Source organism: Stigmatopora nigra, chromosome 7 (assembly GCF_051989575.1).
Source record: "Stigmatopora nigra isolate UIUO_SnigA chromosome 7, RoL_Snig_1.1, whole genome shotgun sequence".
Taxonomy (NCBI): Eukaryota; Metazoa; Chordata; class Actinopteri; order Syngnathiformes; family Syngnathidae; genus Stigmatopora; species Stigmatopora nigra.
In genome coordinates this window covers 10,613,356-10,626,247 of record NC_135514.1, presented here as the reverse complement: position 1 = coordinate 10,626,247, position 12,892 = coordinate 10,613,356, and the positions used below count along the sequence as shown (strand labels likewise).

Here is a 12,892-nt window from a genome sequence, read left to right as displayed (position 1 = left end):
TAAAGTTAGTATTTTTTGATCAGTTTTTCAATTCGCCCTAATGTAGTTTTCCATTTAATATACCCAGGTATATTAAATGATTTTTGCTTTTTTCAGTCTCCCGTTTGTGCGCCATTTAATATACCCTTGCAATTGAATATACCCGGGTATATTAAATGGGGGGCATATAAAATGGAGGGCATATTACACCTCAAAATACAGTAGTTGACTGCCGTAATGATCCGACCAAACTGAGTTTGACGTTCCTGAACTAGTTTTTATAGTATTTGGTAGATGGAGTAGTTTTCAATCTAGTTGGAGTTAATCCACTAATTCGAGATGACCTGTCAAAGCATCTGTTGTTCCGATGGGAGTGTGGTCAGGTGTCAGTATTGATCTCCTCTTTGCGTATTCATAAATACGTACAAGCTGTTACCCGGCATGCCAGCCTCTCTCGGTGGTGCCACGGAGGTTAAAAGCCCGTCCCATCTGCCGTCTAATTGCTATTATAAGTAGTATTGTCAGATCAATTGTATTCTTGTTAATGAAAAGGAACTGTTGGACTAACCTTGGCTCAACACCAGTGTGTCTGGTTCTACTCGCCTCTCACTGAGGCAAAGTGCCTCCCCCTGCGTCCCTCTCCGAATGCATATCGATCCAAGCTTGTCAGCGTTCATCACCGCTTTGATCGCATTCCACTTTCAAACAAACCGAAAATGGTCTGTAATGACTGATAGTTGTTGGTGAGCTATAATTTGGTCATAATGTTTTTTTTTCCGAGAAATATTGAATAAGGGAGAGAGCCATTCTACGTTAAAATCTTTTAAAAGTGCGATTGGGCTAGTATCTAATTGTTTGTTTGTGCAGTTTCTCGATGAGAGAAGACAAAGTAATGGAGCCCATAGTGCTGAGAGGTTGCTGGGATACATGATTCGATGTTTAGCAAAAATAACATCTTGAAAACAACACAAAAGGGCTTAAGTTTAATTAGTTTCGTTGATATGCTTGTATTTTTAGATTAAATACTTATGTTACAATTCCTTCACAATTGAAATGACTTTAATGAATTTAATACATCTGTTCAAATCCTCACATTTCCAAAATAACTACCTTTTTGAAAAATCGACTCGCCTATACCTTGTTATTTTATACCATTGCAAACTAGCACAGTAGCAGCCCAAGATCATACAAATCTGCTAATTTGACATTGCTTTCCAAAATCCAATCATAATGTCAACAATTAAAATGGTAGGACACTAATTTATTTTAAAACGTATACTGTATAATACCTCATTCATCACCGGTCGCAATAGGTTAATAACCACGATGCAGTGACAGTATTTTTATGGCGTATATTTAATATTAGTTGGACTCATAAAATCTCTGTACAATTTTTTAACTCTCAATGGTAGACTGCCGTCAAATGTCCAGTGAAATTATATCCAATTGTGACTTCCCTTTTCCCTATTTTATGTTTGTATTATTGTTCCTACACTATAAACTTATTTGGGGGATCCAAACCGAGATGTGGTGAATCATCGCTAGTTTGTGTATTGCTGTATTCCTTCCCCATTGAGTTCAATGCAAAAATTATTGTTGAAATTCCGAATTTTCGACATTCAATAGCTAAACTTGGATTTATAAAACTTTCTCACCAGCAAAGCCCCAGAACTCTGCCTCCGCCCTAACTGTGGAAGCAAACTCTAAAGCCACGGTGGTGGCACGCTGCGAATCCCTCAATGGCCGCCCCGCCGCTACGATCCGTTGGGTGACCACAGCTAATGGCAACGCCACCACATTATCCAAGCCGGGCCAGGACAACACGGTGACGATCACTAGCGAGTACCGTGTGGTTCCCACCGCGGCGGATAATGGCAAAGATATCAGTTGCATCGTGTCTCATCGGACGCAGACCGTACCGGAAAGCTTCCAGATGAAACTCAAAGTTCAATGTAAGAGTCGGCCATTTTAACTTTCAATCATTTTGCTCCTTCTTAGCTTGATCTAATTATTAGAACTCATTGTATGGCGCTATTTTCCATAAATCCCTTTTGTCTCATTTTCTTTCCCCAGATGCCCCACAGGTGACAATTGTGGGATATGACAATAATTGGTACGTAGGTCGTACAAATGTGCTGCTCACCTGCCAAGCGGCTGGAAATCCAGTGCCGACGACAGTTCTTTGGAAGTCGTGAGTAGAAAACCATTTCTGCACCTTTTCTCTATATATTCAATAGACCCTTTATTCCTTTCTCCTCACCCTTCATCAAGTCTGCAATCATGCAGTAAAGCTGTATTCAGAACTTGAAAAACTTGACTCTCCGATGTGAAATACAATAAAATTCACGCCATTCGCCTTCTTTCATTTTCCTTCCATTACCTTGACAGTGCCTTCATTGGCAAATATACCCAAAAAGTGTAGAACTTGGTAAAAATAATGATACCATCTGTTTTTTTCCCATAATGGATGTTGAGGAAGTCAAATGTTTGATTGATAAGATTAGTCGACTTGGTTGACATCGTACAGTACATTATGCAAATGAAAATCTGTGTAAGCAGTCTAGTTTCTAAAGGAGTTTGATTTAGGGCGTTGATCCAACTGATATTTGTACATTCATTTATAGCGAGTCATGAAAAAAAAAGATGTGTGTCTGGGAACCAAGTAGAGTAAATCCACTCTGATCCAGCCATTTTCTTCCAGTATGACAGGAGATATGCCTGATACGGTGCAAGTTAAAGACAATCAACTGAAGGTCCTTAAGGTGGACGAAGCCGTCAACACCACTTTTGTCTGCGAGGTCAAGAATCGTGTCGGGATTGGCAGAGACCAGATCACAGCTCTTGTCAGAGGTCAATCAAATTACACATCTGAACAATGTATATGCATTTAAACCAGAGGATCTTTAAAAGAAAGGCAATTTCCAAATACTGGTGTTGTTGAATCTCACCAGAGACAATGATTGCAATTGTGGATAATGATGTAAAAGTTGTTTCTTTTTACATTCTGTGATGATCCAGAACAGTTCCTTTCATCATTCTCTGTTCAGCAATACTATGCGGGGAGTGTCATAACATGGTTTCAAGTCAAAGAATCAGATCACACTTTTCAGCAAATGAAATCCCAACAAAAACACGTAATAGGACTTTTATCACACATGCAACACATTCTTAATGGAGTCAGCTTTTATGTGGTCTCCAGGGAGTGTAGAGACACACACATATATACTCACACTTTCTGTAATGTTGCAAAAGGCCCAGCTGCGCAGTCCATATACATTCACGCGTGTATCACCTCCCTTTTCTGTCCTACTTTAAATGTCATTTGGTTTCCTTGCTGAGTGCTTCATCGCATTCTGCCCCATTAATGTTCCCACTCTGTTTGCCGGCTCCAATCTTTGGGCTTTCCACCATTTTGTTCTTTTTTTTTTCTTTCTTTTTAATCAGTGCCACCAGAGTTCACTCTGTGTGAATGCATGATAGAAAAAAAAAATATTTTCAAATTGTAAAGCAAACGACCCACGTCCATTAGAGCCTTGGCTGCAATCGTTAGACGAGCTTCACCCAGATGGAAAATGACTCGTGCATCAAGTGGACTTTTATGATGTCTTGTGTGTGTGTGTGTGTGTGTGTGTGTGTGTGTGTGTACCTGCTTCATTAGTCCTTTGATTGCTCAGAATTGCCACTTTTGTGGCAGATTAATTGATTATTAAAGCAGCTGAGGCAAGATTAGAGTGAGGACTGAATCAGGGGAAAGTACGTAGTTTGGGTTATTGGGTCTGGACCAAAATGCAACCTTTTTTTTGGTTTGCTTTGTTATAGTATCATTTCATATTGAAATTCTCCATAGAGTCCTTGGTCTTGACCAAAAAAATGCATGGGAAAACATCGTACTATCGCTATTTTGGCTCTTTGGAGTGCAACTGACGAGAAGTCACATGGTCCAAAGTTGAAAATGGCATATTGTAAGATTTGCAGGTAAATAGTTATTGATGGAACAGTAAAGATTAAATAATGTGTAACTGTATGAAACAGTCAGCAAAGTTTAAAATGGCATATTGTAAGATTTACAGGTAAATAGTTATTGATGGAAGAGTAAAGATTAAATAATGTGTATTTGTATGAAAGAGTCAGCTGTTGGAGAAAAAAAATCATTTTTTATATAAAAAAAACAGTTCATGTAAAGTCCTTTTACCGCTTGTTTCCGAAAACAAATATCAACTAAAATATAGAGTCCACTGGCAATTAGGTGGCCTCCCGAACGCACCAATAGGAGTGTCGGCGTCAATCGTAATTCTTTATTTCATCCTCATTGATACTCGTTGATTAGCAACAGCGTAATAATGTTGTCAAAAGAATTCTGAGACTTTTTGTACTTAAGAAGTGGTGGAACAACAAAAAAATGCACATGTTCATATATTACGGTTATGTGCTGCCCTCGCCATAACATTCCTCCATTGGTATAGTTGCGGCCATTAAGAATTTCAACCTTGCTACCCCTGGGATAACAAGCACCAACTCCATTTGTCCTTTCTGTGCTCAAATAGACCTGACATCTATCACCAGCAATTAGCTAACCAATTTAACAGGTTTGTTCCCGTTAAGTGTTAAATGTAAACATTAATTTTCATTTACTCCGACTTTCACTATGGAGCAATACAATGCCACTTAAGGTGGAGAAAAATCAATACCCCCATCCTCCTGCTGATGCTCAACAGTTTTAATTGCATCCTCTCAATGATATTTCCACCTACGCTGCAAAAAATAACCCTCACCTTCTCCTTTTATGCCACCGAAGAACAAGGTATTTTCTGCCAGTGGCGAATGGCGGCGCCTACTTTTTTTTTTAACAAATCGTCATCCTTTTTTCCCCTGCCCTGGTTTATTTGGTCTCCGTCTTTCTTCCAATTCCCTGAGCTCCCCATATGCCGCCACAGTGTGTGTCACCCCTCCCTTGGGACCCCTTCCATGCTGGCGTACGTCCTATGTCGCACAAGCGATCACAACCCACCCCGCTGTGGTTTTTATAGGGAAGGAGCAAAGCCCCGGTGTAAAAAAATAAAATAAAAAAGTAAAAGTCCAGGCAGGCAAGCGAGCAGGAAGATTGAGGCTTTTTATGGACTAAGAAGTCAGGGAGTGTGCAGCAGGATGAATCAGTGCCAGCGTGCAATCCAACGAAGGCACGAGGGGATGGTGAGCGAGTGAGAGAGAGCGAGGGAGGATGCTGAAGGCATTTAAAGCTCCCATGGGAGTCTTGTGCCACCGCATCCTATCTGCAGAGCTGTTGGCCTGCACTATCTATGGCTATATAGCGTGTGTCTGTCTTGTCTCCAAACCTCTCAGAGCGGATCAGTCACCCTTTGCTGCCTGAGCTGTTGGCTGCTTTACTCGCTATTTCACCATCCTGCTCACCACTTTCTTGCTCTTTTTTTTTTAATTCATATCCTGCCCTGTTTTTTCTTCATTTTTTTACACTTGCACCTCATCCTTTGCTTTTCTTTTAGAGCTTCATTTGAACTTAGTGGTGTTTCAGTCTGCTGTCTATCTATTGCTTTCTTCCTACTTGTTTTAGTTGCTAGAAAAAGAGGAGGGAGAACATGGGAGCTGAATTTGCAGTTAGAACTGAGGGGTGGAATGGAATAGTCTGACTTCAAAGTGGTGGTTTGATTTTAAAAAGACATTTTGGGAGATGACTCACCAAGGGTTTGAAATCAAACTCTTAGATATTATTGGTCTTGAATTATGCGATCATGCTGCGTTTCAATAGAAAGGTATTTGACATGTTTCTGTAAAGTGTTTTAAGGTTGACTGTGGCTGTGTGTCCTGTTTAAACTGGATGGATAATTTACATATGTGAATAGACTGACATAAATAGGATATCTAACATTGAATTGTTCGTTATATCTTTATTATTTTTTAGAAACTGGGTGCCGCCAACTGGATTAAAAGCCCTGAATATTCATTTTTTATAGATCTAAAACAATGTTTATTTTAGCTTTTTTATAAATATATTTTTAGATTTTACAAAATGATTTTTGAACTAAAAACACAGAAAAATGGATTAAAAAATACAATTATTGATTTAAAAGGGAGAAAATCAGGAAACTTAATAAACATCTATACACTTAATTTTAATTTGATCCTAAAACAGAAAGTCGGCACTCATGATTTACTTTCCCAGGCCACACAACATGATGGTGCGGGCCAAATATGGCCCCCGGGCCGCAACTTTGACACACATGTGCCTTAGGTAAGGTTTTATGGAAGGCTTCATAGTTTATATACATGTGAATAGAATAATTTGTATGAATGTTGGTTGTGTTTACTTGTTGGAAGACATGTAATGCCTCCTGATGGATTTCCAGTAAAAACCAGCGGATGCTAACACAGTAACGGATAAACAAAGGGGGCTAAAAGGTTACGACAGGTGTGAAATGGCCAACACCTGCTGTATAGCCGGTCTGTCCTCCATCCCCCCAGCATGGCCTTCCAGCTCACAGCTGGATGAAACACATGCACATCAGCATGCTTGTATGGGCATCCGTGTCCTCCTTTTTGTCCCGCGTACCTGCAGGCAGCCTTCCGTCCAAATATGCTACTTTCTCTCAGTAGCTTGCTGACATTTACTTTTTCCGTTTGCGTCTCCTCGACCCGCTTATCTCCCAGGTTGTCTTTCAGCCTCTGCGAGTCAGCCTCTGATCTCCCCGCTGCTCACAGAAGAGACTTCTGCGCCCCCCCTAGAGTTATCTTTCCCTTCTCAACGCTACCCCCTGCACTCGTCGTCTTCCATACCAGTGTAGCTTTTTCTTAATCACAGCTTACTAGTCTCCATCCCTCTGCTTTGGCTGTTCCCCGGAGGGCGTCCGTGCGATTCCATCCATCCATCCTCCTCGCTTCACTCTTTACAGCGGTGACACCAAAAAAAAGTTAAGATGACCTCCTCTGAATCCGCACACATGGTCCGGAGGGGCTTTGGGCTCTGTCAAAAATAAACGTCCTTTCGATTGGATGCTCGCGAGTTCTACCGAGGAGGCAGCGCAAGGGCAAAAAAAAGGGGGCCGGAGCGGAGCGTCTTCGTCCTCCGGGTGGCTTCTGGTCTGTCTGAGTGGGTGCGAGTGTGTCTCTCCGGTCATGCGAGCGATAGCCACAGAACAGGTCCCGTGGAGCCAAGTCCGCCGGCGGAATCAAACTGGCCCGCTGCCAGCCGCCCATTAGCACACATGCACACACGCCCGTCATTCGATAACTTAACATGCTTGACAGTTAAATGCTCCCCAGTTATGCTGGAAGGTGCAGGACGCCATGTTGGTGTGCGCCTTTATTTTTTGGGGGGTGGGGGTCTACAGCAAAGGTTACTTCCACTCCATCTCTTTATTTACTTTCGGTCACTTGGAGTTTATGATCGTACTGGACATAGCTTTGGAGGTAGTACGTTGCTTTTTGGCTGTTTAGAGTTACTTTTTCCTGAATAAAAGCCACCCTTTTTTTCTTTTAAAGTTCAACTGTGGCTTTTTTTTATTTAAACTGAATTAAACTTGCGAGAAGAATTGACAAAGTGACGACTTTTTTTTTTGTAAACAAGTTATGTTGTTCAGGCTTTTGTTCTAAATAATGAGTAACTTATTGGTTGTCTTTGACAATGATGGACATCCAATCTATTTGAAGTGGGAGGGTTGGCAACAAAGGAATTAATGTTCATTCTCACCGACATTTCTTTTACTAAAATGAAAGCAATTGCTAAATCTAATAGTGTAGTTCAGGGGTAGGCAAACTTTTCTGGCCCGGGGGCCACATTGACTTTAAAAATTTGACAGGTGGGCCGGGTCAGCACAAGACACGATACATATAAAAAAGTGCATCCGTTAACAGTGATTATGAAACATCAACTGCAAAAAAGGAGCAAAGTATTAACATAGTCCTCACTCGTCATGAAAGTACAAAGTCAAGTAAAAAGGAATGTATTAAGAAATATTAAAATGTAATTTTAAAAAAGATAGAGGGGCTGTAAAACACAAAATTAAAGGCCTCGCGGGCCGTAGTTTCCCCATGTCTGGACTAGTTAAACTAATACAACACAAAGATCTCATTCTCAGTGCAAGGTATCAAAAATAGGTGAAGCTTCCTGATCCTATTAAATAATATAACCTTACAATATGGACACAATTGTATAGTGTTAGTTTGTATACATTATTTTTCCCGTTTTCTTTTCTTTTGTCTTACCCTCTTTGCCTTGTTAGGTGTTTGTATAGGACCTGTACAGAGAGCCCCTGGCGTTTCCATTACTTCATGCTGTTAAATCTTTAAAGTGTTGTCTCAAGAAGACAAGATTTCGCTAAATGATTTGTAACAAGACTTTTGAGAGCGAAATACAAAGTGCTGACAGGAGTCAGACTGAAAATTTGAAATAGAGCCAAACTTCTCTGGAGCTAGAACACTGCTGTTAAGATTTGGCATTGAAGAGTCTTTTGACTTCAAACAAGTATTGCAATGGAAACGACTGCAATGGAAAATGAAATTGAGAAATTTGAAGTTTTTACTTGGTTTTCTAAAATGTTGTTTTCTGACATTCTCACTGTAATTTGCAACTTTTTGACAGATTGTGAAGATGAAAATATTAGACTGACATTGGAAAAACATGTCAAAATTCAACTCCATCATTTCCATTGGCAATACGTTACCTTGTTTTACCTCCATATATCTCTTCTAAAGTTTAAAAATGGTACTTTGCAAAATCGTACTATTTTGTGGCGTACTTTGAAAAATATATCAGTATGCATATACATTAAAAATTCATAGGTTTACAATACAAGAACTTTAACCATTCCAAAATCTAATATTTCAAAATGCCTGCTTTAAATCATCAATTAGGATTTTCTTCAATATGTTTTCTGTTAAGATACAATATGGTTGAAAATGTTTTAAATATGGATATAGTGCCTGTCACATTTTATATGCTTGATGTGCAAGAGAATCAGGCCACCTAATTTTATCATTTTTGGCCAAGATTTGACTATTGGATTACTTACCCAGTGATGTGAGTGCAGTATGTGGTTGCATAGAGATTACTGTCAGGTTACATGTGGCAATACTCCTCAGAGCCTGAGGTGATAATGCACTTCTTGTGTTCTTTTTTTGCAAGCAGGCGCCAAGGGGAAAACTGTCGGCATTGTGTGTGTGAATTGTGATGTTTAGTGCTTGCCCTGTAGGGGGAAAATGAGCGGAATCGGATGTTTTTTTTTTTTGAGGTTGTGTGTGTGTTTGGCGACAGATTGTTTAAATAATGGGGACTGTACCAAACATGAGTAGCATTTTCCATCTTATAGTTGTAGCATTTTACACAACAGTCTCTACTTTGCGACAGTGCTAGCAATATTTTGACAACAAAATGATTTCAATCTGAATTTTTGTTTTTTTGGGAGACTACCGGCAATGAAAAATCAGTTTATCGAACTTTAAAAGTGGGAAGATTGGCAAGTTGTAATAAAGTAGTGCATTAAATTAACCAAGAAACTGCAATGACTGAGGCAGATTTTATAATAGCTTTCTATTTTTATGAGCAATAATTAAATTAACTGAGCCAAAAGTCTAACAATTTGCTAAGATATCAGGAATGTAAACACATTACTGTTGAGTTATTATGAGTGTCCAGTAATCCCTCGATTATTGAGGTTAATATAGACCAGATGAAAAGAGTAAAAATCCCTCCAGAAAAAAATCTGCGATGTAGTGAAACCGTGAAAGTTGAAGCCGTGATATTTGAGGGATTACTGTACTGAAAATTAACCTATTTTACAATGTGCTCTTAAGAGACTTCAGCAGATTGAATTGAATTGAAATCTTTTTTTGTCATTCCACATTGTATGTTGTACAATGGAATGCCTTCCAGGTACAGCCCTACTGGGCAGTTATAACATACAATAGTTCATATAGAATAGCTGCCCTCGATAATTGACTGCCTCGAGGCCTTAAATTAAAGCAACCAGAGTGATAGAAAAGTGTTCTGTTTGGCAAGGACTGCAAGACTAATTTAGAGATATTATATTCAGTTTCTTAGACAGGCCTGACATTATTACTTCGCTCTTTTTATGTAAGTAAAAGATAATAATTAGGATAACACTAAAAGACGAACAGATTAACGATACATGATAGCAGTTGGGCAATTAAGGAAGTGAATAGCTAAAGAAAGGATCAAAATTATCCTCGGAAGCTGATTATAACCAACTAGAAGTTACAAGTTGCGTTTTTATCCAGTATGTAAAAACGCGTAACATTTGCTTGTGCAGCTGTGTTCATAAAACATGAGAATATCTTTAATACTGCAGAGGAAAGTAATGTGAATTACACCATAGACTGTGTGGATGATGTGTTTTTTGGTGTGATGTAATAAGTCGTGTACTTCGCTGAAATATAAACGCAGGCAGGACACCGAAAGGATCATTTGTAGAGCTGGCTTGAATAGTAAAATAATCATGAAGTATAGCAATAGGATATGATTAATTTCCTTCCGGGGGCTTACGCCAAGGGACCAATGCAGCGCAAGGGAGAGCAAGGAGACGGAACATGACAGAAACGCGGGTGTAAATTAAAGATGGCATGGAAAATGGGTTTAGAGGGGACATCTGGTAGAGCTTGAGTAGAGATGGGGGGGAAAATGGGATCTGGAGGAGGGTAGAGAGGCTCGCCCCTGTAAAGTAGGTGTTTGAAGGTAGCACCACTAGCAATTTGTTTGGTGAAATTAATCGCTGTTGCACAAATAATTTAGTTGCACTCTCCTCTCATTCATTGGGGGCTCGTGTCATGTTGAATCACCAAATGAGTGAATGACAACAAGAGGATGGGGTTGATTGGTTTTCCCACAGTGGCGGATGGTTAATCCTCTGCATTGGCTCCCGGAAATGCGAAAGTCGGGGTGGTGAACTTTAAGAGCAAGGGGGTTTGATCAGTTTGGCAACTGGGAATGGGTTTGAAATGTGTCACCCCAAGTTATTTGCTTTTCATTGTGAAGAATAATCTCACAGACGAAGGAAGCAGCGCCTCCTTTGTCTGTTTTTTTGAAAAGAGAAGCCTGTGTTCTTGTATTTGATGTTCTGCGAAGAACATGCTGAATTCGACACACTGCACAATAAATATCGTAATATAATAATGCTGTGATTGACAGACTTTCGTTATTATCAGAACCTCAGCATGAAGGTTCCTAATTTGACGAGGCTGTCTTGTTGATAGTCTTCAGAGAAGTTTAGTGAACATTCAATTTAATGTTTTGGTTTTTCTTAAAGTCTAACAAATCAAAGAGCAACCTTGCATTCTCTTGCCAGTGCATATTAGATAAGTCTACTAGCCAAAGAAATGTTATATTCATAGTCTAAATTCATTATAAAAAAAAACACTTCTGCAACTATATAAAAACTGAATACTTCATTTCTAGGCAACACCTTAAGGAGTTGATAAAACCAAAATACATGAACTTAATAGCCCTGGTATGATTATGGTTCTAATACAGGGGTGGGAAAACTTTTGGGCCCGGGGGCCACATTGACTTTAAAAATTTGACAAATGGGGCGGGTCAGTACAAGATACGATACATATAAAAAAGTGCATCCGTTAACAGTACATATGAAACATAAACAGAAAAAAGGACTAAAGTATTAACATACTCACTCATTATTAAAGTAAAAAGTATAAAGTGCAAAGTAAAGTAATAAGGAATGTATTAAGAAATATTAAAATGTAAATATAAAAAAGATAGAAGGGCTGTAAAACACAAAAAAAACAAATAGCAGTGGACAGAGCTACTGCCACTGGCTTCCGCATAACGCCGCCATCTTGGGGATGAAAAAAAAAAACATTATTTGGACAATGTCGGCGGGCCGGATTAAAAGGCCTAGCGGGCCAGATGTGGCCCGCGGGCCGTAGTTTGTCCATATCTGTTCTAATATGAACTCACTTTAAAATTCCCATCACTAACAATGAAGTTCAAATTACATACAAACATGGATGCCTTCACATTCAAACTAACAAGGAAAATAAATATTTTACTCCATTAGCCTCTTGAAGAACATAAGCTGCAATTATATTGTAGCATTCTTGTCTTACATTCAATTTTTTACATTTAATGAATTACTGATTGAAAAACAAAAAAAAAGATCTCCAGGCTTTAATTTGGTTCCTTGTTCTCTTTACTGTTGACACTTGTAACAACACAACAACTCATTTTGTTTGGAGGACATTTTAATCTGTTGCTTCACACTCGAGTAAATCCCGTCAAGGCAGGGTCAGCATTGGCGACAACCCCCGACTGGACAATGGTCGCGCGGGGTTGTTTGCCGGGCAACTGGCAGGCCTCCCAAAAAGCACCTAGAGCCCCCCGTACCCTTGGCATGTGAAAGCTGGCAGCTGTGCCAAGCCATTTCGCTGCTTTGCTGTCTTATGATTCCTGTGGCTTTACTAGGCTGCTAGCAGACTCTAGTAAATCTCCTACTTTATAGTGCCAATTGAAGCACGTCTGCGTTGCCAGATCTTGCTAAACGCAGAGCAGCGGATGCTCGCTCGCTGACCTAAATCAACCGACACGGTGACGGGAAGCTGACGATTACAACGCGTCTGTACTGTTGACTATTCCGCTGGCAAATTACGATATTTTTTGTTTCCATTGTTTTTCTGTTTTTTTTTTAATTTGTAAAAACGCGACAAATGATTTACTTTAGTACGTATTTGTCCAAATAAATGTCATGCATGCTGACTAAATGGGTCTTGCCAGAAGGAAGATAAGAAGTGTCCTTGTTTGAGTAAACATGTTAAATGAATGCCTGACGTTTTTAGTTTGGTTTTTTTTGGACGAGATAATTCAAGTTCAAACCGAGGCTAGGTATTGCTTATGGAACTTTTTGCTGTCAAAAATATGGCGTTGCACATGAGA

The 12,892-nt window shown here is 39.5% G+C and overlaps 1 protein-coding gene and 1 long non-coding RNA gene across 5 annotated transcripts in view; one reads left to right on the top strand and one right to left on the bottom strand.

Annotated features, from left to right (window-relative positions):
* LOC144199461 (nectin-2) overlaps window positions 1–12,892 on the top strand; it is a 111,495-nt gene that overhangs the window by 51,218 nt on the left and 47,385 nt on the right. For all 3 annotated transcript variants that reach the window (XM_077721111.1, XM_077721112.1, XM_077721110.1), the window contains exons 4-6: window positions 1,638–1,931; window positions 2,053–2,170; window positions 2,681–2,829. In XM_077721111.1, coding sequence (XP_077577237.1) covers window positions 1,638–1,931; window positions 2,053–2,170; window positions 2,681–2,829 — 561 coding nt within the window. The remainder of the gene's footprint in view (window positions 1–1,637; window positions 1,932–2,052; window positions 2,171–2,680; window positions 2,830–12,892) is intronic.
* Window positions 1–12,892, bottom strand: part of LOC144199463 (uncharacterized) — a 51,628-nt gene that overhangs the window by 8,010 nt on the left and 30,726 nt on the right. The gene's annotated exons all lie outside the window — the stretch shown is intronic.